At 38.6% G+C, this 26,012-nt stretch overlaps 4 protein-coding genes across 9 annotated transcripts in view; 2 read left to right on the top strand and 2 right to left on the bottom strand.

Moving 5' to 3' along the window:
* Nucleotides 1-5,422, bottom strand: part of LOC145483857 (ATP-dependent RNA helicase TDRD9-like) — a 30,020-nt gene extending 24,598 nt beyond the window's left edge. Inside the window, exons 1-5 of the mRNA XM_081462411.1 lie at nucleotides 5,150-5,422; nucleotides 2,972-3,237; nucleotides 2,170-2,471; nucleotides 1,628-1,708; nucleotides 787-942 (exon numbers count right to left, since the gene is read on the bottom strand). Of these exons, the coding sequence (XP_081318537.1) occupies nucleotides 787-942; nucleotides 1,628-1,708; nucleotides 2,170-2,471; nucleotides 2,972-3,237; nucleotides 5,150-5,328 (984 nt within the window). The 5' untranslated portion in view covers nucleotides 5,329-5,422. The remainder of the gene's footprint in view (nucleotides 1-786; nucleotides 943-1,627; nucleotides 1,709-2,169; nucleotides 2,472-2,971; nucleotides 3,238-5,149) is intronic.
* Nucleotides 5,423-5,484: 62 nt separating this feature from the next.
* Nucleotides 5,485-13,387, top strand: LOC145483864 (CDK-activating kinase assembly factor MAT1-like). The gene is made up of 8 exons (XM_081462423.1): nucleotides 5,485-5,664; nucleotides 6,326-6,478; nucleotides 6,913-6,998; nucleotides 7,758-7,861; nucleotides 10,097-10,237; nucleotides 10,787-10,897; nucleotides 12,021-12,133; nucleotides 12,642-13,387. The coding sequence occupies exons 1-8, from the start codon at nucleotides 5,573-5,575 to the stop codon at nucleotides 12,763-12,765; spliced, it is 924 nt and encodes a 307-aa protein (XP_081318549.1). The 5' UTR covers nucleotides 5,485-5,572; the 3' UTR covers nucleotides 12,766-13,387.
* A 3,011-nt stretch (nucleotides 13,388-16,398) lies between these two features.
* Nucleotides 16,399-25,982, bottom strand: LOC145483860 (COP9 signalosome complex subunit 2). Of its 6 annotated transcripts, XM_081462415.1 has the most exons (6): nucleotides 25,746-25,982; nucleotides 24,538-24,581; nucleotides 23,953-24,081; nucleotides 20,561-20,596; nucleotides 18,724-18,771; nucleotides 16,399-18,027 (listed from the first exon to the last, which is right to left on the bottom strand). In XM_081462415.1, exon 6 carries the CDS (start codon nucleotides 18,005-18,007, stop codon nucleotides 16,676-16,678), a length of 1,332 nt encoding a protein of 443 aa, XP_081318541.1. In that variant the 5' UTR covers nucleotides 18,008-18,027; nucleotides 18,724-18,771; nucleotides 20,561-20,596; nucleotides 23,953-24,081; nucleotides 24,538-24,581; nucleotides 25,746-25,982; the 3' UTR covers nucleotides 16,399-16,675. The 6 variants fall into 6 exon arrangements, with proteins under 6 accessions (XP_081318541.1, XP_081318542.1, XP_081318540.1 ...); XM_081462416.1 differs by lacking the exon at nucleotides 23,953-24,081; XM_081462414.1 differs by lacking the exons at nucleotides 23,953-24,081; nucleotides 24,538-24,581; nucleotides 25,746-25,982 and adding an exon at nucleotides 20,799-20,870.
* LOC145483862 (F-box and leucine-rich repeat protein 13-like) lies at nucleotides 21,011-22,386 on the top strand. The gene has a single exon (XM_081462420.1). It carries the CDS (start codon nucleotides 21,016-21,018, stop codon nucleotides 22,381-22,383), a length of 1,368 nt encoding a protein of 455 aa, XP_081318546.1. The 5' UTR covers nucleotides 21,011-21,015; the 3' UTR covers nucleotides 22,384-22,386.
* Nucleotides 25,983-26,012: the final 30 nt, after the last annotated feature.

Genomic DNA, 26,012 nt, shown 5'->3' with positions numbered 1-26,012 from the left:
CTGTTGGCAATGTCAAATTAAAATAAAATCTTCAGTTGATAAAAATGATGAATGATCGAGCTCCTAATATGAACAATGATGAAACATCAAAATACAGTGGAACCTTGTTAATACCGTCACCAGTGGGCCATGAAGACTTGACCGTATAAACTGGGTGGCCTAAAGGGGTAGGGTCAAATTTCATGACTGGCCTAAATTGAGTGAAGTCATAACAGATATATGATTCACAATTGCACTTCTAAACAACTGTACTTTCATTAGCATCCAGAATGCAGATATGATTCTGAAAACAATTGAAACTTAAATCAGTACATACAATATTAACAAAAAAGGGGGTTGTAATAACAAGGTAACTGCATTGACGAGGTGACCATACAGCGGGGTTCCACTGTACTTACAAATCTTGTATGAACAAGATTGGTCTTCTAGAAGTATGTGTACTTTACATTGTGCAGCCTCATCTTGCAGTCGAAAGAATCAGATATAGTTTTTGGCTATAAATTACATGTAATGATTTAACAAGCTGATGTTTTCCCTCACGCTCATAAGACTACAGAAGCTAATTTCACTACCGGGCCACAAAACTTCTACTTTCACTATTCCTGGCCAGTAGTTGCTCCTCATAAATCACAGTTTTCCTTGAGTTTTGGAGACAGAATTGCTTTTTTTTCAACAAATGATGTCCAAGACAAGTATCTGTTCCCTCTTCAAAACTGAAAGGAGATAACCCTACTTTTTTGTGTATAAAGTACACAAAGATTAGAAAGGTATCAGGCATAAACTTACTCCAATATCTTTAAGATCATCAAGATAACTTTCCACCACAGGGAAGGACTTCCCATCTACGCTGACAACAGGGGCTCCCTCTACTCTGCCACGCACAGGAACAGCAAAGTACATTGAAAAAAGATCACTTTCAATGGTGGCTGACATCAGGATAACCTACAACAACACAAATCAGTATGGTTAATAATGAAAATAACTTTAAAACTAAACAAAATAACCATAAAATAAATTGAAGAAACATTACTTCCAGTGTTTTAGATCCAAAATTTACAATAAATGGTTATTCTCCTTGTTGTTGGGGAAAATATCAGTGGCTTGGTAAATCCTAATAAAGCCTTAACTTAATTTAATTTGCAGAAATCAAAGCGCGTTACTCTTGAGAATTTGTGCAATGTTTACAAAATATGCCAAGCTGAATTAAGTCACTTCCAGATGGCTGGAAATGTGCTGATAGTAAATCTGAAAAATTTCTTAACTAAAGGTCAAATGGAACTGCAGTAATTTTCTGGAAAATCCATTCAGAAACTGGAGATTATCTTACGACAAAGTCCTCTTCTTTAGTCTGGAACAGAATGGCAGAAATTTCCTTGCCATTTGGAACTATTTCCTGACTATCCCAGTTCCCAGTCTTTTTTTTTTTTTTTTGACCCAATACAATATTAAGGAAAATCTTTAAATTGTACATGGCAAACACCATCTCTTTCAGTTGGTTTGCCGATTTTGGAAAAATGCCTACCATTATTCAATGGTCATACCAACTGGTTCACTCTGACAAACAAAAAACAGAGACACATACCTGTATAAAATTATGTACTTTTATAATATTATGTAACAAGCATACCTTGACATGCCTTGAGTTTGTTCTCAACAACTTTTTCACCACTAGGAGACAGAAGTCTGAGTCTTGGTCACGCTCATGAACCTGAAAAAATGTGACTGTATATTTAACTGTCAATTATTCCACAAGCTCACGTTGGATATGAAGTGGTAGAATATAGCCAACAAGGCACGCAGCGCCAAGTTTGCTAAGATCATCTCATATCCAATGCCCGCAAAATATAGAAAAGTAAAATAAAATAAAAATAAAAATGTCCCAAGAAATTATGCATACAGTTACCAAATTTGTAGAGCATGGTGTAATGACTCATGTACCATGATGGATAAGCCAATGAAAACTCTCAAATTGCATTATCCACTGATCCAGTGTTTAATAATTTGTATTAATTACATGTATAAGGGATTTCTGAGGATCAAATACTACAACCATTGTTTAAGGGCAATGACCACATGCTTCTTTCCCCAAATGACAATTAAAGATTAGACTCTAGACAGAGATAGAAAACAAGCCAAATTTATTCTTTAGCTGGAGAAAAATTAACGCACCTCATCCAGAAAAACATGGGTGTACTGATTCATATTCTTGGACTGAATTAGCCTTTGGAGCAGCACACCAGTCGTGACGTAAGATAAACGGGTGTCCTCACTGAGACACTTGTCCCTTCCCACCTGGTAACCCACAAGACTACCCAGTGTCCAACCTCTCTCCTGACAAACTCTCTTGGTAATACTTATGGCAGCAATACGTCTTGGTTGAGTTACAATGATGTTACAATAACGTTGGTTCTTAGCATATTCGTCCAGAATATACTGAGGGACCTGAGTCGTTTTGCCACTACCGGTAGCACCTAAATTTGTAATAAAAATAAAATTAACCTAACATCATGAAATATCCTACATAATTTGTACAGACATGTATATTATACATAAATAAAAACTGGAATTGCCAGAGAAATTGGTGCAAGAGGGAGGTGTTGAAACCAAAAAACCCTTCATGAGATATGGATATCATTTTGGAAGAGATGTGGTGTCAACCTGATCTAAATGGCTAGTATGCCAAACTGGCTGAGACCACTTTGTATTGTGCTCATAGACAAGACACACCAGGGATAATACTGTAATTATGGAAAGTAACTGACTGACATCTCATCCAGAGTGAAGTAGAACTACACGTACTCCTCTAAAAGTCACTTCATACAATATACACTGAGACTGGAAATACAATACATGTAGCAAGCCTTGCCTCATGATGTACATGTACTGCGTATCACTATGTCTGAACAGACTTTACCTAACAAATTTCTTGTATATATACTGACGTACGCTTTTATTCAACCCTATAACACACCTTGTACAATGGTCACTGAATTGCTTTCAACAGTATCAACAATCTGCTGGCGATAAGATGTGATGGGAAGGTCTGGAGAATAGGTGTGATCAAAAGAGTAGTTCTCAAAAATATGCGTAGCCTCCTCCTCTTTCAATGCCGCAGGTATTTCATCAGAAGCCCCTAAAGGTGGGTCAAGTTCAAGTTGTTCCAGTTCATTGTAAAGATCTTCCAGCTTAGGACCAGTTGAGCAATACTCCCCAACATATGCAGGTGATGGTGGAGGGCTACAAAAAAATGTTCAAAAAATTAACAAAGCGAATGTGGTTTAGTAATTGTCTGTACTCTTATTGACAACGAGTACGTGTTATCACAGTGGTCAAAATGTTGTGGACTCACGAGACGCAGCCGAGTAAGTTTAACCACTGTGATAACACATATCATTGTCCACAAGAGTACAGACAACGCTATTAAACCACATTCAATTTGTTTTTTACCACAATATCAATGTCAGAGAAAATGGGTTTTTTTTTCAGAGTGCGAGCTGAAGAAGGCATTGCGTGACACATTGACGTGAACAGCGTTGTCTGGACTCATATCGACAATGGCAAATTAGTCAATCAGATTGTGAGATTAGTAGCAATTGTGGTAAAATACTCTATTTACAGTATTGCATTACTTCAAGAACTCAAAACAAGAACATTATTAAATAGCAGAATTAAAAGAGGAAAGCAAACTTTCCTCAAGTCAAAAGGTAATGTTCTAAGAATTTCAGGGAAAACTGATCACCATACCAGGGCCCTCCCTTATAATGGCCTATACGGATAGGCTCTACCCAAAAGAGATACCTTTTTCAGGCTTCAGGTATATGAAAGGCAAGGGATTTTGCAAATTGAGGTATACGAAAAAGTAGGGAAATCTGTCATTTAGTTATTTTTGAAGGGCCTTAAGTTAAAATATTCCAAACAGAGGCACCTTATGGCTATATCATTTCGTTTATTAGGCACCACATGAAAATTCCATTTTGGTAATTTAAGCATACTATGGGTCAGTATTGAAACCTTTTTTTCAAATCAAGGTATACGAAAGAGGTACCTTTTCTGTCAAAATGGTATACAAAAGGGTAAGGGGTTGGACCTGGGAGTGGAGACTCTCCATATAGAACTCCCCCCATCAACTGGTAAACCCCATGCAGGCTCTATCAAAATGCACCTTGTGAACAAAACATTCCCATAAAGTAAATGAGACCCTCGCTGGGCTTGTCACCCCTTCATAGGATTGTGTGGCATATCCAAAGTGCTTCTGAATCAGGGCACGATACCTTATCAATAACATTTTCTCTGTCTACTTAAAATTCTTCAGAAAATGGAGGTGACTGTATTGTTTAGGAAATTTGTAATACCAGAGAGAATATGTGGAAAAGGCACCAAAAATGCACACATAATAACTATGTGCACGTATTAACAGGGTCTTACATGTAGTTTGGTTCAGCTGTGTATGTTTTGCAGGGAATAATTATGCAGGTTTGACTGAGGGTAAAATACAGACTGCAGACTGCAAACTTCTTAACTGAATTGTGTTACCATTTCCATCATCAAGAGCTAACCATAAACAGGCTAAATGGTGCGTTGTTCAGGCTAACCTGAGTGATATCCAGGCTAACCAGAGTGCAGACTCCAATTAGCCTGAATAACCCTGTTCATGGTTAACACTCAATAATGGAAACAACACAATAAATACTTAAAAAGTCTGTAGTCTGCAGTATGCACTTTACCCTCAGTCTGCATTTTATCCCCAGTCTGCAGTCCACAGTCTATGTTTTACACTGACCGGTCTGCAAAGCTGATATATATAGAAAAAAAGGAAATAAATATACCTAAACCACTACTGGGTTTGAAAAGAGATGAAACTGCCCCTAAACGCCTCAACACTCAGTTGGCCTATCACTTCTTTAGCAGCAAGCGAGTTCTACTCAGACAGGTGTTAAATTATTAGAATGTTTACGATGTAAACATAAGACTTATTTAGAATCAGAATTAAGCTTAATATAAAGTTTAGTGTTCCAAAATATAATACCTGTTTAGCCATTCCATTTAACAATCAATACAGTAATTAGAATAATCTTTGGTCAATTCTTAGCTACATATAAGATATATGCTTGAGGCCGACTACAAAAGCTCGAGTTGTCTGAATTCTCACCTTTGCGGATTCTTTTTTGGCAATTTAAACGGCTGCTTATAGGCCTTATTTCGACTCTGGTCCCAATGTCTCCCTGTTATTTTAACGTCCGTTAGTGCGTTGGTCCTAGAAAGCGGCTTAAGACTGAAGAAGTCTTTTATGGTATCAAGGCTAATGTCTGCCATTTCGTCCCGAACCATTCAAGCCGCCATTTACAATGTTTAGACAAAGCAGGTTTTGCAAAACTGACCAATGAAAAGTGCTGTACTATTTGGAAGAACCAATCGTAAAGCTTGATGTAAGTCGTGCGCGCGCCCGGGTTCTAGTCCCCGGGCTATGTTTCTTACAGGGCCCCAACATGTGAAAATGGCTGCGATCGTGGAACTTTGAAAGCGGAAGCGTAAATTTAAATTGTGTTAAGTGTTGTGAAATGCTTCAATCATCATGGATGACTGGCAAACTTGTCCTAGATGTAAAACTACAAAATACAGAAATCCCAAGCTGAAGCTTTTGGTGAATGTTTGTGGCCATAAATTGTACGTTCGTGATCATATATGTTCATCCGACTTATTCTCTCAGCTGATTGCTATGCACTTCTTATGATGCTGGTTCTGAGAACTTGGTAGCTCAATCAAGATAGCATCCATCTTAGCTTCCTTGTCTTATGTCGGAGTCACGATGCATTGGCATGGAAAGAGAAATTGGATCTTCATCATTTGTCACTCTAAAATTAACTTAGAAGCAAACTTGATAAGCCAGAGCTTTGGATATAGTTGAACTCTCATTGATTGTATTGTTTCAACTACAACCAAACAAGGATAAGAGGACACATGGTGACAGAATTATGTATGGCAGTAGCAAAACGTCTCTTCAACTCTCCTGAAAATTTGAATTTATTCAAATTTTCATGAGGATAACAGAGAACTGAGAACAGCTGCGAGTTTCATGCCAAATGAAAGCAAGAGTTTGCACTTGACCAGACCTTGAAATTTAGTTAATCAATATTAGTCTTACTTTGGTCCCGAGCCAGATTGCCGATCAAGTTTTGAAGCAAAAAGATCAACCTATCACAATCTTTGGCAATCTTAAAAGTAAATTTAAGTTAGGTCAGCACTGTGCAGCTAATGTAACAAAAATTAACCAAGAATGCTCTCTGTCCAATCAAAATTCATTGATTCTTCTCTCGATGCTATAAAGATGCGAAGGATGTGTGGAGACACTTTTCACAAGACCCTCTGCAGCATGTCCTGAATGTAACACAGCACTGCGACGTAACGACTTCAGGGTCCAACAGTTTGAAGATCTCATTGTTGAGAAGGAGGTGGACATCAGAAAAAGGATTTTGAAGATGTGAGTTATGATCTTGAAGTAAAATACTTAGCAAGTCATTTTATTGTTCTTCACATTTTAAGGGTGGCAAATGGTCCTTTAAAAACAATGGGTCTCGCAAAATTTTGGTCGAATTTGACGGGTCTCGCAGTTTTGTTTTTTAGTGGCTATGTGCATCTCACAGCCTCAATTTTTGCACAAAGCTGTCTCGGAGGCTAAAAAAGCCCTGAAGTCCGATATGTTTGTTTGTTTTTATAAATGATGTCTGAACATCTTAGAACATGAATGTCATGTACTCACATTTAAAACAATTTGAAGTCCCAGTCTTGCAATTTGAAATAAGTAAAAATGTTTGGGGCTGGCAAAGTGAAATGCTAGTCTCACCTTCTCTCAAAGTCTCACATTTACCATTCATCACCCCTAATATTATTTTGTGTTATATTTTTTTAATGCAGTTACAACAAGCTTGAGGATGACTTCCAAACAGAATCAGATCCTCTAAGAGCCTACAATGACTATCTGGAAGATGTAGAGAACATAAGTAAGTCCTATGTGTCATTAATGGATACATGATCATATCTGCAGTTCTGCTTTTAAGACATTTTCTTGTAATACTAAAGGCATCATTCTACAGTTGAGTGTCAATCGATACTCTCGATCAACACTCCATCGACATCTCAATTGACACCTGATCGGCACTTGACCAACAACTCAGTCAATAATCGGTCAACACTAGATTAACACTCAATCAACATCTCAATCTACACTTGATTGACAGTCAATCAACAGGTGGTTGATAGTTGGCAGAGTGCTGACCAACTCATATGTATCGACTGACACTCGATGGTGTTTTTGAAAATTAGTCGACTCTTGACCAACTGTTGACTGAGATGTTGATTGAGTGTCAATCGAGTGTCATCGGAGATGTCGATCAAGTGTTAATGGGGTTGTGGATGGAGTGTCAATCAAGGGTGGATTGAGGGTATTGATTGACACTTGACTGTGGATGCCTTTAGAACACATGATCCAGGTTTCTTTTGGTGTGAGTTTTGAACGTGAGTTAAAAAAATAAAAAATAGTTCACTAAAAGTAGTTAGGGAATTTCCATTGAATTTGACTTCATGTTAACATAGTGGAGCCCTGTTCAGTGGCATAAAAACACTCTGATTAAAGCATTTCCCAGGATGCCTCGTCATTGACCCCAGTATGAAAAATTCTCTTACAGTGTCTTTTGTTTTTCAACTGCTCAGCACTATTTTGTTTATTTTTAAATAATCATTTTCCATCCTGTTCTTTATAGTTTGGAACCTTGCAAATGGTCATGAGGTAGAGGAGACAAAGAAGCAAATTGACAAATACAAAAAAGACAATGAAACCCTAATCAGGAAAAATAATTTCAAACTGGTGAGCATAATGGGCCATTTCCGAGTTCCCTTGTGCCTCTGTTTCAAAACAAGTCCTCATAAAAATTTTCTTTTGAAAATGAGTTTGATCTGCACGAAACTAAACATGCAGACAAAATGCAATTTCACATGAATGGTTTCAAGCAAAGACTCATTTTGGCACAGAAGCAAATGCAAGTGGTCAGTAAATTGTATACATGTACTGTTATACAAAAAAATGACGGTATTTATTAATCTAAGCCCGAGAAGAATGTATTTAATGTATTTGGGATCAACATAAATTCCAGGCTGACACTGTTACACTGTTGGGTTCTAAATGGGCACAATACCTAACTCTCACAATACGTTCTGAACGTTTATGTCAGGCACGGGAAATTTGACAAACGCTTCAGGGAAGAGTAATCTGTAATATGGATTTAAACATCCCTTCTCATGGGTTCTAAATGGGCACAATACTTAACTCTCACAATACCTCCCTAGACGTTTATGTCAGGCACAGGAAATTTGACATACGCTTTGGGGAAGAGTAATCTGTAATATGGATTTAAACATCCCTTCTCGTGGGTTCTAAATGGGCACAATACTTAACTCTCACAATACCTCCCTAGACGTTTATGTCAGGCACAGGAAATTTGACATACGCTTTGGGGAAGAGTAATCTGTAATATGGATTTAAACATCCCTTCTCGTGGGTTCTAAATGGGCACAATACTTAACTCTCACAATACCTCCCTAGACGTTTATGTCAGGCACAGGAAATTTGACATACGCTTTGGGGAAGAGTAATCTGTAATATGGATTTAAACATCCCTTCTCATGGGTTCTAAATGGGCACAATACTTAACTCTCACAATACCTCCCTAGACGTTTATGTCAGGCACAGGAAATTTGACATACGCTTTGGGGAAGAGTAATCTGTAATATGGATTTAAACATCCCTTCTCGTGGGTTCTAAATGGGCACAATACTTAACTCTCACAATACCTCCCTAGACGTTTATGTCAGGCACAGGAAATTTGACATACGCTTTGGGGAAGAGTAATCTGTAATATGGATTTAAACATCCCTTCTCGTGGGTTCTAAATGGGCACAATACTTAACTCTCACAATACCTCCCTAGACGTTTATGTCAGGCACAGGAAATTTGACATACGCTTTGGGGAAGAGTAATCTGTAATATGGATTTAAACATCCCTTCTCGTGGGTTCTAAATGGGCACAATACTTAACTCTCACAATACCTCCCTAGACGTTTATGTCAGGCACAGGAAATTTGACATACGCTTTGGGGAAGAGTAATCTGTAATATGGATTTAAACATCCCTTCTCGTGGGTTCTAAATGGGCACAATACTTAACTCTCACAATACCTCCCTAGACGTTTATGTCAGGCACAGGAAATTTGACATACGCTTTGGGGAAGAGTAATCTGTAATATGGATTTAAACATCCCTTCTCGTGGGTTCTAAATGGGCACAATACTTAACTCTCACAATACCTCCCTAGACGTTTATGTCAGGCACAGGAAATTTGACATACGCTTTGGGGAAGAGTAATCTGTAATATGGATTTAAACATCCCTTCTCATGGGTTCTAAATGGGCACAATACTTAACTCTCACAATACCTCCCTAGACGTTTATGTCAGGCACAGGAAATTTGACATACGCTTTGGGGAAGAGTAATCTGTAATATGGATTTAAACATCCCTTCTCGTGGGTTCTAAATGGGCACAATACTTAACTCTCACAATACCTCCCTAGACGTTTATGTCAGGCACAGGAAATTTGACATACGCTTTGGGGAAGAGTAATCTGTAATATGGATTTAAACATCCCTTCTCGTGGGTTCTAAATGGGCACAATACTTAACTCTCACAATACCTCCCTAGACGTTTATGTCAGGCACAGGAAATTTGACATACACTTCAGGGAAGAGTAATCTGTAATATGGATTTAAACATCCCTTCTCAGCTCTAGAGAGAGTATACTATGGACGCTAGAGTTATTAATTAATTTGCAGAGCTACCAGGCTACAAGAAAGCATTTAACATGTAATCATCCATTACAGATTGATTGTAGTAGATGTAAATTTTATTTCAAATAACGTACTGGAGGCAGTTTTTTTGACATGTACATATTACACAGTGCAGTGGAGTATAATCTTACTCTGGGATATTTCCAAATATTTCCTGGATAATTTGGTGTTTTATTTATTTTTTGTCATGAATTTTATTTAGGGAAGAGAGGAAGCTCTGGTTATGTCCCAAATTGAGGAAGAACAGAAACAGGAAGAGCTGCGCCGAGCACAGGCAGCTTTGCTGGAGAAACAAGAGAAGAATGACAAGAAGAAAGAAAATGAGGCATTTCTCAACCAACTGGTAATCAAGACAAAAACTGTAGATATCGATTTAATCAGGGGAATATTTTTAGGGAAGAGGTGGCCTAGTTAGTGGGGCAAGGGACTCCCAAGTTAAAAGATTACCTGGGGGCAAAATGCCATTATTTTTTGCCAGCAAGGTGTTTTTTAGGGTTGCCCTTGAAGGAATGATTAAAAAGCTGTCATGTCCGTTTTAAAGTGGTATCTTTTAAGGGTCAAATAAATCTCAAACCATGCCCTGGTTGGTCTCCCATAGGGGTTTGATTCAAATTTTCCAATGATCATGCCTAACCTCTGCACATGGCAGATCCACTCTGGGAGGTGGCTGTGTAGTTTGTATTTATTTTACAGCTTTATAGTTGATAATCATAGTTGTCCACCTCTTGTCTGCCTGTCCTGGTCAATGGTATTAGTTTGGAATCGACTTCTTAGATAATCAAGTAGAACCAATAGACAATCACTTGTGATTTCATTGAAATGTAACATTATTCTGTGTTACAAATCTATTGTTCAGACATGACATCACAGTTTTCAACAACTTTTTTTCCAGGCAAAAGGAGACCGTCCTCTTGATGACATCATAGCTGAACATGCAAGTAAATTGCAGAAAAAATCTTTGCTGTTCTCCGCGAGCAATTCTAAGCTATCTTCAATGCAAAAAGTAAGTCAAGATTTTTTTAAGCAGAAGATAATGTTTAAAATTGAACAGAAAATGCTGTTCATGTTTTGGAGATGATCCAACTGCAAGTACGAAAGGCTATGGAGTTGAGATATCTTAGATTTGTATGGAAGTAACATGTTTTCCCATCAGATCCAAAACTCTGAAAACTTTGATGAAACAGGCTACATTACTTGCATAAAATTTCGGACAATTTTAATTTTGGACACAAAAAGTGTTCAAAAATAAAACCGTCCAAAACTTTAGGTGTTCAAAATATTTACAGTACAGTAAAAAAATTTTAAGTAGCTCCAAAACACTTATTTTACTTTATGAAGGGAACACTGTTTGAGATACATAACGCCTTGATAGAATTTGTGTTATTTTCTTGTCAGTGTATCTCTAAAACCTTGAAGGTGCAGTAAAACTATCATTTTTCCGAAATGAGATAAAAAGTGTCCGAAAATTAAACGTCCAATATTCAAAGTCTGAGTTTTTTTGCAAGTAGTGTTTATCAAATTAAAATTAGATGTTTGAAACATGTTTCATGAGGTCAAACTCATCTTAAATAGATGAGCTTGGGAACTCGTGCCTAAAGGGTTAGCGGGGAGCCAAAAGCCATAAGCTAAAGAGAGGTTTCCATGGCAACCCTGGAAGCGGGAACCACCCCAAGAAGTAGCTGCTAACTGGCACCGTCACACTGAAAGGCATCAGTGGAAACAACTTACCTCACCAATACTTACAGAGAAACCAGCAAACCAAGAGGGAGGAGAGGGAGCAAGAATCAGCAGAGATTCGCTAACACACACTGCAAATGATCCGCAAAGATCTGATCTAACAGAGCTACACATGTAGTGCAGTGAAACACAAGAGCCCTGCAAATCCCCTGAGGGCCACCCCACAAGTCACGTACTGCCAAAGGAGAAACCGCTGGCTGCATTGGTTCGAGTCTAACTTTGCCTAAATTATATTTAGCCACATTAAAAAAAAAAAAAAAAAAAAAAACATCAGAAAGTTATCATAAGATGTCAAAAGCTAACCATAGACTTCTAGGATGACATGGCTTATAATTACAAAGCAGCATACTCTAGTTCATGACAATGTGTGTCCTGTTCTCGTACTCCAGGAAACATTTGCTCCCTTGCCAACAGCTGAGGGACCCGCATTTGTGTATGTCGCCCCAGAAGTGATAAACGATGGACCAACTGTTCCTGATATGGAGGTCCTAGCTGCCAGAGGGTGAGTTTTAAACTTGTAGACTGTGGGTGAAATTTGTGCTGTCCATTTTGAATAGCTGATAACTCGTAACTATGTATAGCTGTCAAAACAAAACATAAAGTATGATAGGCGTCTCAGTTTGGTCTGATTGTTATTGTCAAGACGGCTTTCAAAGTGAAGCAGTTTCACTGAGATCTGTTCTATGCAGCTTTTGAACGCTCAAAAGAAGTCAGAAATGCAAGCCTAAAACATACCATTCTGATGACGTAGCGAATGACGTAGCTCTTCAGAGAGACATGCAGCGTCTCTTATTGGATGTTACTTGCGCGCAAAAATTCAGAACAACGAATCAGAGATCTTCACGTATCCGGGATCTCTGTAAAGTTACGTCATTTCGCGTCGAATCTGAGACAAAGGGGGGGAAAGAATTTGGCGCAAAGAGGAAAGGCTCTGTTCTCTAGATGAGCGGGCTAAGAGGTGGTCTGTTGTTTTCATTTTTATTAATTTTAACATATTTGCTTTGTGCTAGGTACCTGCGACATGTCCGTAATGCTACAGACAGTGAGAGGGCAGGAGGCTACATATCAGAGCTGGCTTGTGGAAGAGCTATACAGGATGCTTTTTCGGCGCTCTATTCGGGTGCTGAGTTGTAGTTGAACATTTCACAAAACAAGAACAACTCCTGCTTTGTGAAGGAAAACATCGTTGCATTGTTACTTTGTTGGATAGGTAACTTTCATTCAGCGTATCTCCGTTTAGGTGTTGAATGGTCTTGAAAGGCAAGAACATTGGTGACGTTTACGTGGAGCAGTTTCAAATGACTTTTCCTTCAAGTGCTAGTAGAGACCAAAACAATCACGTGGCCAAACCCTGCAGCCAAAAATAATGAAATGAACCAATCAAAACAGAGAACCTGAGGCGATAACAAGCATGGCAAACTGATGTAGCCAGGGAAAGTACTTGGTGGAATGCACAGCAGAACTGGCGGAAATTTAAGGCAGGAAAAGGGACGAAAGTCAAATCACGATTTGTTTTCGTTTTGCAGTGGCCAAAATGTAAATATCTTTGTGCTGGCTGGTTAGAGCAATAACAGAGCTTATTGTACGCCATAACGAACCAACCAGTTGGTTACTTTTGTATGTTAGCCGAGTAGCGCGCAGCGTCCGTTTTAGGTCAGAGTGGTTAAAAAGCCTTGAAAGATAGACCAACCCCGTAATTTTTTGATGCAATAAATTGAATTGTGTTAAATTGTATTAAAACATACCGAGAACCGAAGCTCCTTTCCTTGACGACATCTCCAGAACGATGGAGGTTTTCCTTTGCTTTCAAACGAATCGAAACGAAACATAAACTGATCCTCCACGAAAACATCCACGCAATGCGCGAATGATATCCGCGGAAGAACTGGGTACAATGTCTAAAAATAACGTAAGAGGAATTACCTTGTGTATAAGGCCTATATGGGGGATGCACTCTCTTATCTTGGTAATCTCTTGGTCTAAGACGAACAATCCGTCTAAGACGAATAATACGTCTAAGAAAAATAATACTTCTAAGACGAATATCAGGTGTAAGACAAATCGAACGTCTCAGACGAAAAATACTTTTAAGACGAACAATAAGTCTAAGCCGAATAATACGTCTTACACGAAAAGTACAGCTAAGACGAATACTACGTCTAAGACGAATAATACGTCTGCGACGAATAATACGCCTCAGACGAAAAATACGTTTGAAACAAATAATACGTCTAAGACGAATAATAGTCTTACAAGAATAAAATGTCTAAGACGAATAATACGTCTCAGACAAATGGTACGTCTAAGGCGAGAAATACGCAACACGAATGATACCTCCCCGACGAAAAACACTTCTAAGACGAATAACACGTCTAAGACGAAAAATACGTCTTAGACTAATAATACGTCTTAGAAGAATAATACGTCTAAGACGAATAAAATGTCTAAGACCAGTGACTACTGCCGAGCACTGTTTCGTTGTCTGAACTTTGCTCAACGATTTGATTACCGCGCGCTCGGCAGTAGTCGGAAGCTGGGAGGAGCCGCCGAACACTTGATTGACGGTAGCGAAAAACGCATTTGTCGGTTGAGCTTTGAATTTTAGAGTTCGCATGTTATTGGAAGGCACAGTAAAAGTAATGAGCAGAATTTTGAATTGAATGCGGTACATGACTGGTAGCTAGTGATATCAGTAACACTGATACTAAAGTCAACGGTAAACTGCTAAGTATAGGATATGACTATAGCCTTTGGATTTTGTGGCCCAAAAAGAACAAAACTGCCCTTCAACCCACCCCATTCTCCCCAAAAAGAAAGAAAATGACCCCCCCCCCCCCCCCCCACCACCATATCTTAGATAATTTCAAGAAATTGTAATGAGTCTGTAATGTTATAGGAGATAGGTAAAGAAGGCACTTCTCCAAGTTTTAGGTCTCTGCGTTTTCCAAACGTCCGACATTCGTCGAAATGTTTTGCGCAAATTTCACAGCCCAGTATGGAGCCGCCACGTAGGTGGAGCTCTGTGCTCCACCACATCCAGATGGTAAGCTACTCGGAGGTCGCCATCTTGAAGTGTGAGATAACCCGGGGATTGGCAACCACTTTATGCTGAGTGACCGCGCATCCATTCTTTGAAACGAAACGAACAACCCGAAGTTTTCCATAACCGGCATGGAGTTGAGGGGAAGGGTAGGGAGGGTGGTGCGCTTAAGGGGTCCAGAGGGAAAGAACGTATCAGAACCCGCGAGGTGTCAGATGAGGTGGGGGGCACACCCATGTATGGGCTGTACAGGTATGTGCCACGGGATGGGGTAGAGTTTTTGAGGTTTCCGATCCTTAAATAGGGTATCATTCTTCCCCCTGTTGGCATCGTGTTTCTGATGTGATCCTTAGATAAGGTACCTCAATTGTATCAGCTACAATTGCAGTGCGGAATGCCCAGCTTAACGAAAAACAAGTGATCCGTTACATATAAACCAGAACTATTCGTATACGTCCAAGGCTACAGAAACAAAATAAAGTTGAGCCGTACACGCTATTCTTGGTTTTTTTCCCTTCAATAGGGTGTCATTTGGGGGGTTTGGGCTTTAGATTGGTTGTCAGGATCAGGGTTTAAGACCCTTAACGGCATACACCTACTCAAAATTTACGGAAGTAACACCCCCCGGGGGGGGGGGGGGGTTGAACTAACTTTAATATCCCTTGTGAGGTGGAGCACATGTTTTCATCTCTCATCCTCCCTTCAGATAAATATTAAATCATCCCTGTCCCAGGGAGTCCACTCATTTTAAAACAGAGGCAAAAGGCAACTTGGAAATGGCCTATCAAAACAAAAGCATCTCTCGTTAATGTCACAAACTTGTAACTGTATTTTTATTTGAAAAGTCAAGTTCAACCGAGGATTCAACAAGACCACAAAGGTGACAGCTGAATGAAAACAGACAGCCAGATAGCAAGCAACGGCCAGAAACTAATCAGAAGCTGCAAAGATGAACTATGTATCTCACCCATTACGGGTTTCTAAATAACACAATTGACCACATTGGTTTGGCCCATTGTATGTGGCCCCTTAAATCTTACAATGTGACTTTAAATCCTACAGAAGTGATCTTTTATACAAACACATATTCTGAACATTGATCTTTACACAATGACTGGTTACTCCTTATCAGGTCTGACTATGCCAAAAAACACTGGTTTGAACTTTTCGCTTTTCAAACGTATCATTATAGTTTTGCACATGGTTAACTTTGAAAACTTCAAAATCAAATTAAATCAATGGTAAACTATGCACAATTGACTGCGTACTCTCAGGACTATCCCACAGGAGTATCAGAGCAGTTTCTACTGCAGGAAATACCACAAACCCTAGGAGGATGAGACAGCTGACATCTCAGGCTGTGGCTTCCTCAGTGATAAGATCAATGCATTTCAACCACATAAAATAATCAACACTCCACATAATGTACTCAAAAAAACTCCACAGCAAACTTCTGTATTGATTATGAGGCATTTTGTACTTAAAATATAAAGATCTACAAACTGAATGATGGAATTCTCCTTCTTCACTGCTAGACCCAGGGTACTAGAACCTTTAGTGCCTATGCAAAGCCAAACTCCGCACGCAGTCTCAAGATCTTAAAATAATTAGCCATGATTTTTTAAGTTCACCATTTTTGTTTTGTCTTACATGTAATCTTGGCTATCTTTGCTGCATGTACTTTTCAGTTAATTTACCAGCTCATTATTTTTTTTTTGTAGATGCACTGCAATCATCTTGATATTCTCTTTAATTTAAGGAAAATATCACAGAAGTCATGCACAAAAATGATCAAACACAGCATGACTCAGCCCTCTATAATCACGGTAAACAGGAAATATATGAGCAAACAAAATCTACTACGATATAACATATAATAGACATGCTCTAACTGTGTAGAGCTTTCTTAGCTACACTTACAGCAGGTAGCCTGGTTTAAGTTAAAAAAGACATCCACACAATAATTGCTCACATCTCTAATCCAAGTGCTTTTCTAAACATAGCTTAAGCTATTTTGTTTACAACTGTAGTGTGGAGAGAATTCAACTGTGTGGTCCACCTGTCCAGACCGTGGAATCTTTCAACACTCTGTCCTGTTCTGTTCAGTTCCAAAAGTTGATTGACCTGGTCGATGCGGCCGTGAATAGTATTGTCAAGAATGCACGACACAAGGAGGCTTTCCACCTCTTCTGTATCAATATTCAACTCTTTGGAGATAAATGGAATATGAATACGGGTGTACGGCTTGATCAGTTTGATAAGCACTTGTGTCCGGATGTTCCTCAAGAGATCCTCAATGTGTTCCCTTATGAATGGATCATCCATAATGTTCTTGCGGTTGGTTTTGAGAATCTTTTCAAATTCATTAATGTCATCATTCTGATAAGCACTAACAAGATTTGTCATGGCTAGAATCTCAGGATCGTTTTTGTAGGGTTTTGCCTCTTGCGAATCAAATGGATTAATCCCAGACTTCATTAGCATGTTGGCCAATACCAAATACTTTAGGCATGTTGTGCGCCTCCCACTTCCAGATTCATCATAGTTCTTGAAAGCTTCAAAGAAATCAGTGTGAGCTAGGTCATAGTCGCCTTCTCGCAAGTGCATCTTCCCACCGCACTCTCTAATCACCCCCATTATGAGAGGATGGGGAATGGCTGACTTGATGTGAAGTGACTGCTCATACAAAGCTTTGAGCTTCTTGTTATTTTTCTGTGCAGTGTACATCTGTATCTCGAGAGCATAAATTTCCAGAAGTTGGGTGCCCTTCTTGAGGTCATCCTCACCATCGTCCGTCTGACAAGACTGATGCAGCTGTTTTAGGATCTTTGCTAGTTTGGTAAACTCTCCTCGATCAAAGTACAACTTTCCCAGCTTTGTGTTTGTCTTAAACCACAGCCTGTCATTCTTGGCATCCTTCAAAGCTTCCAGTGTTGTCTCGTAAAAATTCTGCAGCAGCTCCATTTGCTTTGAAGTCGAGATGTAATCCAAGATGGAGTTGATGGACTTTTCAGAGTGGTTTCGTGTGACGGCACTCTTTATGTATGTGAGTAGCTGTTGATATCTGGTCATCATCTCCTCGTAATGACCTAGTTTGAAGTTGATTTTGATCATTTGTTTCAGAGCCTTAAAACCCCATTCCCCCTTTTCTGTTTCCAGGTCCAACACCTTCTGGAAGCTCTGTAATGATGAATTAGGATCATCTTCCTTCAGAGCTTTGGAGTTGTAGTATTGGTTTTCCAAATCCACGTCTGGCTCTGATGCACTGTCCTCCGAGTACTCCAGGTCATAATCCTCTTCATCATCACACATGAAATCGTCATCCATGTCTGACATCTTGAAATGACGCTGCAGTACTGTGGCGAAACCAAAGTCGATCAGCAACATTCAATGCAAAGTGTTTTTTAGTTGGTTTGGTCCCTTTCTTCCCCCCCCCCCCCCTCCCCGAAATAGATAATTAATTTGAAGGACCTACAGCTGTAGGTCAATATTTCAAGGAAACTTTACTGATTGCTGAAATGTTTTTGCTGGTTAGTATCATAGCAAAATCCTAATTTGTGTTAGTTTTGAGTGTTTTCACCAATAACACAACAAGAAAAGCAAATGGGATGACAACTGTAATCAGTTACATGAGCCAGAATTCGAGTTATGCGGGTAAATTTTGATCAAGGGAAAAGGTAAGGAAACAAAATTTAGTCCAAATTAGCGGGGAATTTGAGTTATCCAAGTTGAGGTTAACTGAGTTTAAATGACTGAAAAGTGGAGTCAGATCCAAGGGAAAGGGGAATTAGTTTCAGTTAGCGGGGGAGTTCAAGTTATTCAAGTTCAAGTTACCAGAGTTCTACTGTATTTTTGATTTTTCACTTTTTACAGCATGGCCTAACCACTTAGCATGAATAGCATTTGCTATTTTTCAGTGACTGTGATCTCTATATCTGCAAATACTCAACCTAGAATCAATTTATTTTTCTTACATGTAAATCTTCAGAGCACAAATAAAGATTTGTATTGTTATCCTTGTTGTAATATGTCACATAATTTATTATACTTACAGTAAATGCAGTGTGGAGTTCTTTTCTGTTGTCAGTTAGTGACACAAGCTGGAGAGATAAATTTCAGCACAAGGGTGAAAAATTGACTACAGCCTAGGGCACAAACTCACTTAACAAATTTCATAACTCTCAAGTCAGACTATGCATTTCAACAAAATAGTTCTGTCCCGAAAGATGGTTGAATTAATGCAGTTCATCACACTTGAGGCTTTTGGTGAAGAAACAACATGACAAGTAAAAGATGTTCTTCATAAAAAGTTTCTAAGACTCCATGAAAAAACAAAATTAAAAACGTTGCACCATCACAGGTAATTTACAACCCTCAAAGCCTTTGAAAACTATGACAAAACAATCTTAGCAGATTTCCTCAGCAATGATTTATACTTAGGAGAGAAATGAACAAACAAGGATGTAAATTAAGTTAACACTTGCAGTACTGCAGTTTGAGATTTAAACCATAATGTCCAAACCCTTTCTGGGGGGGGGGGGGGGGGGAATCTACTTGCCCAGAAGGCCTGTACATTACAGTTTTCACTTGCCCCACTTAAATATAACTTGCCAATAGGACAGACAAAAGTGTGATCAGAGGACAAATACACACAAAGTAAGCTTCGATTTTCAATTAATCAATGCTTCCAACTCAATTTCACTCACCCAGACCAACCAACCCCTGATGAAAGGAAATCTGAAGATTCTATAAAAAGTAGTGAGATTCTACTTTTTCCAGATAAACAATTAACGAATCCTTGTTTTTGCCATTTTTGCCGATTGCAATCATGTTCACATGCTGCAAATGTGGCATGAACTTGCAAAGGCTACAGGGAAAGTCAACATAGAATTGAGATCTGGTTAATAATTAACTTTTGCCTCCAAAAACAGTTAACACAAGCACAAATCAAACAGTATGGTGCAAATTATTTAAAAATGCAATGGTAGGCAAGTAAAATTTTCTTCTATATTATCATATTATTTTTTGGCACTAGCATTCCTCATTAATTTTCCTTTTTATTCTTCAACAAGGTAATATGTCAGAATTTTCCCCAAAAACCATATGATTGGGAGTCTTGTCGTGAGGCCGTGAGAAAAGGTTAAAACTAGCAGCAGAATTGTGAGAGTTGACAGGTCTGCTCATTTTGCAGTCTTGAGTTTGGAAATAGTTTCTGAGTGGAAATTATCATTCACCAAGCTGACATCTTAACTCAGATTCACAAAACTACTAAGGCTAATAATTATTTCACTTGGCCTACAAACCACCAAGCATTTACTTTCACTTGCACAAGAGAAACAATTCACTAGATCAGGACAATTGGTTGTGGATTTTTTTCCTGCCCCACCTTTCAGCATGCGAAGATAATCAGTCTTCTAATAATCATTTTCACTAACCCCCCTCTCCCGACAAAAAAAGTCTTCCCACTACCAGGATTATTGTTATTGATTAAAGTAAATTTTACATGATATTTTGATATCTTGCTGTACTTTTCTCAAGTTTTACATAAAAAAAACTTCACTTTCCCATCAGAAAAGGAAAGGATAGACTACATTAGCCCAAAAACAAAATGCAAGGCCCCAGACTATTCAACTTGTCTTTCTTTGTATACTATCCTTAGGTTTTGGTATACTAGAAAATTGGAGATGAAAGAATTTTATCCACATTATCTTTATTTGAAAGCTTCTGGAGAGCTAAGGGATATTTAAATTTCAAAATAGCCATAGAAACTGAAGTTACAAAAGGTAACGCCCGCAAAGGACTGTGGGAGGAGAGGAGTCCAACCAGGATGGTCGCCATGTTTAACCGGAAAATGTAACTTCTTCGTAGTTTTAACTGTAGTGTACTTACCCAAATTCATTCAGCATGAAGAACAAGCCATAAAACCTATGTAATAAAATAAAAGCTTCCTTGAGCTTTAATGTATTATCATAAAATTGGCGAGACTGGAAGTTTCAAATTTAACAGTCAGATTCACGGCATTCCAACATCAAAATTATGTCCCGAAAGATGGTATCGATACATGCATTTCAACAAATTCAAATACAATACAGTTGAGATAATGGCTTCCAGCAGGCAAGTTACTCACATTGAAAAGCTCTAGCACTCCACCAGAGGAACAACAAAGAAACTGCCCCCCTCGCAAATGTGCTGCGTCGCCGTCACCCACTTACATGTGGAGGTAAGGATAAGGCCTGGGGACGAGAAACGGTATCGAGGCCACATGCAAAAGAGGCTGAGAACAATGCGCGGGAAAATCAATGAAATAACTGAAAAGAAGAACTAAAACAAAGGACGGTCAAGCGATGGCTACGATCACATCTCTACCGGACTCCGTTATAATCCAAATTCTTTCTCATCTCGATTATCCTCGTCTTATCCGATGTACAAGAGTATGTACGAGATGGCACAGGCTCTGCTACGATCCCAGCTTGTGGAAAAGGGTTGATATTTGGCAGAAACACGCTTCGAAAGTAGCAGCTGACACCATATCAAGGATCATACCTCGTAAGACAAATCTAATTTCAAGCGTTAATTTGACGAACTGTGCTAGCATTAAAGATGAGTCCTTGCAGCATATCTCAGTGCACTGTCCAAACTTGAGAAATCTTTACCTAAATGGATGTAACTTAATCACGGATCATGGCATTTTCGCTTTGGCGCGTAATTCTGGTGCTCTCGAAACGGTTTCGATTCCTTTGAGGAACATTTCCGAGAAAGCGCTTTCGAGTTTGGTGAAAAATAACCCTGGAGTGAGAAAACTGTACGCTTACTCTATCGCAGTCACAGAAAATACCATCAAGGTCATTTCGACGGGATGTCCTGAGCTTGAAAAACTGATTGTCTACGAAGCTTCGTTGGAAGACGAACAACGCAGTTACGCTGATGTCTTGACCGATCAAATGGTTCGATACCTGGCAAGTGGATGCCGAAAACTAAGAAAGCTCACCCTAAGGTACAACCAAGTTCTTGTGACAGACAAAAGTTTGGCATCGTTGGCAAAAAGATGCCGAAAACTTGAATCTTTCGTGATCGATTATTGCGACAAAGACGGCGGCATCACGGATTTTGGAGTTTGTACAATCGCTCAATTATGCCGAAATTTAAAATGCTTGAACATTTCGAACGGTGTAATAACAGACGTGTCGTTGATCGTGATCGCCGATCACCTGCCCTGCCTCGAGGATTTGTCTCTAGAATTTAGCGAAATTACCGATGTTGGCGTTTATGCTCTTATGAATAGATGCGAAAAACTGGCTAGGCTTATTGTCCATAATTCGGACAGTATGGAAACAGGTATCACGGACAACGCTGCCTGCGTGATCGCAAATTATGCGAGCGACGATTTTCGATCTTTGGGCCTTGGATTTGCCGACATAACAGACGAAGGACTAAGGACGATCTGCTTCAACGTGGAACTTTCGTTTCTATCTATCAATGGATGTAGTAAGCTCACGTATGAAGGCCTGAAATCATGCTTTTGTTATCTGGATTGCTTGTGGAATTTGGATATATCTTTCACGGACATTGTTAATGGAGATGAACAGCTGTTGGAGCTGGGCCGCTCGCTTCCGTGTTTAGAAACACTCGACATCACGGACTGTTTCAGTGTTTCACAAGAAAGCGTCAAGCTTTTCAAAGAAAAATTTCCTCATTGCAAAGTTAATATGTAGAAAGTAAAACCGGAGATCAGTTGAACCACCTTTTTCGACCTGCGCATAAAAATTTTCATTTTCATTGCGGAAGAAATAGGCTTCTTTGCCTCGATATAGTACAACTCATATTTCTTAAAGTCTGAATTCGCCACAGAAGTTCAAAAGTCTCTAGAATCAATTAAAATTTGACTCTTATTTGGCAGAGCAAAAGTTATAAAACGTTTCCTTTGTTAGCTGATAGCTTAGCTGTTTCATACATGAATAAAAATCAAAATACAATGCGTCAAAATGACTGCAATATTTAATTTATGAAAAGGCAGAAGGCGATTAACAGTACAAATTAAGGGTGAAAAGGAAAATATCTTTAATATTTATTATCTGGAAAATACTTTCTTTCCACGCTTTGCTGAAGCAAAATACCTTTCCTAATATGGAATTTATTTATACTTAACAAGTTGCTGTCAAGGTTAACTTATTGTTACAAAAGAATCTGAAAATAAATTTAAATGTAGAAAGATTATGAATGTGAACCTTAATTTTCTCTGTAGAAGTTAAGAGCAAAAAAAAATTTTGTGATATATTTCACCAGCTTTCACCTTTGCCCATGTTATTTTAGGTCACCTGCTTACCTTTCGAAAAACTACTCGCTGATATGTAAATATCTGTGTTATTATGCAGATATTTTGCAGGTAGATAATGACTTTTTGTTCACAACAGGTAAACTATGATGTATGTTTGGTTAGCTGCTGCTGTTATGGGCATGCATTAAGGCAGTATTTTTTGTGTTGTTAATAATGAACATTTCTTAGTTAAACAGAACCTGTTGTTTGCAAGGGGTGCTCTTACGAAATAAGGTGAGGTTCAACAGTGTAATCAAACAGAAACTCTTGTTTTCTAAACCAAAAGGCAAACTGTTTGAAGAGCTTAGGGTTACATGAAATGCAAGACCTTTATGACACAAACAAATGTTTTTAATGTTGAAACTTTGTTTGAGCCACAGTTGGCATCATTAGTTTATGTGTAGCATGGTTTTATATTTGTTTTGGTCTATTTGAAATTGTTGTATCTTACTTCCTTTCAAAAAAGACGCCCAAGATATTTACGCTTTAGTCTTGATTGATATTATGGCATTGTCCTGGGTATTTTTTGATTAACATATTTACAGATTGAGCTTAATAAAGGATTTACAAAGATAAAAGATTTTTATTTTTATTTTTTTCTTTCTAGCTAATAGACTGATGGACACTTTTCAGCTACTGCTGCCTAAGACAGACATAGTGGCTAGAACACAAGTATGGTGGTGTTCGCTGTAATTCAAATTTTTCCCTGTATGATCTTATCTTTTCACACTGCAAATTAATGCAGATCAGGTGGTGAACAAAACACTATGCTAGCATTTGGAACAAAGTCTCAGTTTCAGTATTACTCTGATCAAAAGAGGAAGTCACATTCTTAGGGGAAGAATTTATTAGCCAGTTGGAACATATCCTTGTTTAGAGATAGGAAGTGAGACTTTTCAAAAGGAATTGAAAAAGATGAATAGGTGAAACACTAATGTTTGCTTTAATGGCATTTCCACCCACAGACCTTCTCGTCATCTTGCCACCAGTTAACTTCCTCTTGAAAAGCTAAAAGCAACTTCTGTTTCCGAGCGTTTTGCATTTTCAAGTGAGAACGACAGGTGGCAACATTCAGTTAAAAAATACCTGAAAGCAGCTGGGGAGAAAGGACGGGCTTTTAAAATATTAACAGCAATAAAGGTAAAACTATATGATAACAGATCAACTACCACAATTAAACTGAAGAAAGAATAATTAATGCTTAATGACTTGAGTTATTCAAAGAGATCATTTATTATTTACAGTTGAATCCCCATTTCTTGAACCATTCATTTTTTGAACCTCTGATAATTCAAACCCAAAAGTTGCTCCCTCCAGTCAGTCAAATACTGTAATCTTACCCCCGATTTCTTGAACCACCAATGCTTCAAATCAATTTTTGTTTCCCTTAGAGGGTTGAAAAATCAGGATTCCATGGAATGTGAAACTGAAAATTATTGTAATTGCCACTCTTTCTTAATTAGAACAGTTTTTGATTGCTAAGCAATTTTTTAAGTTACCTAGTTCACAGAATTATTTTTAAGACAGTGGGATAAAGTAGAATAAAGCCCACCTTGTACTCATGTTCTTTTGTCATGGCAGCCACTTTCTTATCACCTAAACAGAAGCTTAGTCATTAACTGTTGCTTATATGTGTATACAGATTTTAGAACCCCACATCTAGGTGGGAAGATTAACTGGGTTCCACAGTATTCAGAAACTGTACAGCTAGACACCAAAGGGCAGAGTTGAATTCTCAGTTTAACATTTGTATTATAAAGGGTACGATTACATGATATTCATTAAAATTTCTTGAGGAGGTAATTAGGAGAGGTTTGATTGTACAATTTAACCTGGAATCTTACACTCATGGGAAGTGAAAAACAGTGGAGATGAGGGAGTTTAAGATAGCCAGGTGTAAGATAGTAAAGTTGTGCTGTATTATTCACAGTAGTAAGTCTAAGGGCCTCTTCATATGAGCTCGTTTACCAAGATCTTGCCTCACTCTGGTTTCCTTTGTTAAAATTTTGATGTGTTCTTATAAGGTGGGCCATTCTGGTTACTGAGGCCTTGGTTTCTACAACCAAGATCTCAGCAACCGGGATGAAAATTTTCCCATATGAACACTCAAGCCCTGGTAGCTGGGACAGAAGTTTTTTGACAAAGTAGCTTCGCTTTCACAATATAATCCCAAAATTATAGAAAACTATAGACTGAAATAAACATAAAAATGCCCCAAAAATTCACGTGTACCCTTACCACATTTGTAGAGCATGGTATAATGGCTCATAACCCATGATGGCTAAGCCAATGAAAACTCTCGAATTGCATTACCCAAAGATCCAGTTTTTAATAGTAACCAATAAGAGATCAAGACATGACATCCATGCGTCTGTACTCCAATAGATCATAAGTAAGAACGAATCAAAATGAGACAATACTTCTACATACATTTTGTATTTAAGCTTATGTAAGGCTGAACGTGCAAGCACAATGCGTTATTTTGACAGAAGACAGTAGCAGTTTGCCCCGATAACAATAACAGCACTCATTTTTCTGAGATGAATACCCTAGATAGAGCAAAGGAAAAATAAACAAAACAGCTCTGGGATCTAGACCTGGACCCGGGATCTTGGCGAGCGTGAAATAAAGAGTTTAACAGGAGTTTTGCTGAAGTTAGCTCTTAAAAACAAAAAAGGCAGTATTATAAAAATTCCCACTGAATAAGCAAAAGTCAACGCCTATTGAAACGAGCCTAAAACCGTGTTAACGACTACAAACCTTGCACGACAGACTTGGAGAGCAACAAGATCGACTAAGGACTTTTAATAGCCACGACTTTGAAAACATATGCTGCCTGATTGGGTGCGTTCCTTTGGAATGATCTGGATCAGGATCAGACCAGAGTGGATTCATCGATCCCTTTGATGCAGTATGATCGATATGAGTGATCTGGGATTCAGATCACACCAAAGGAAGTTGCGAAAGATTCTCCATGTTGCCATCCCATGATGCTCCCCTTCCTTCGAGCTGTTTTTATGAGGCGCG

This window comes from Orbicella franksi, chromosome 4 (assembly GCF_964199315.1).
Source record: "Orbicella franksi chromosome 4, jaOrbFran1.1, whole genome shotgun sequence".
NCBI lineage: Eukaryota > Metazoa > Cnidaria > Anthozoa > Scleractinia > Merulinidae > Orbicella > Orbicella franksi.
This window is presented reverse-complemented; position numbering and strand designations above follow the sequence as displayed.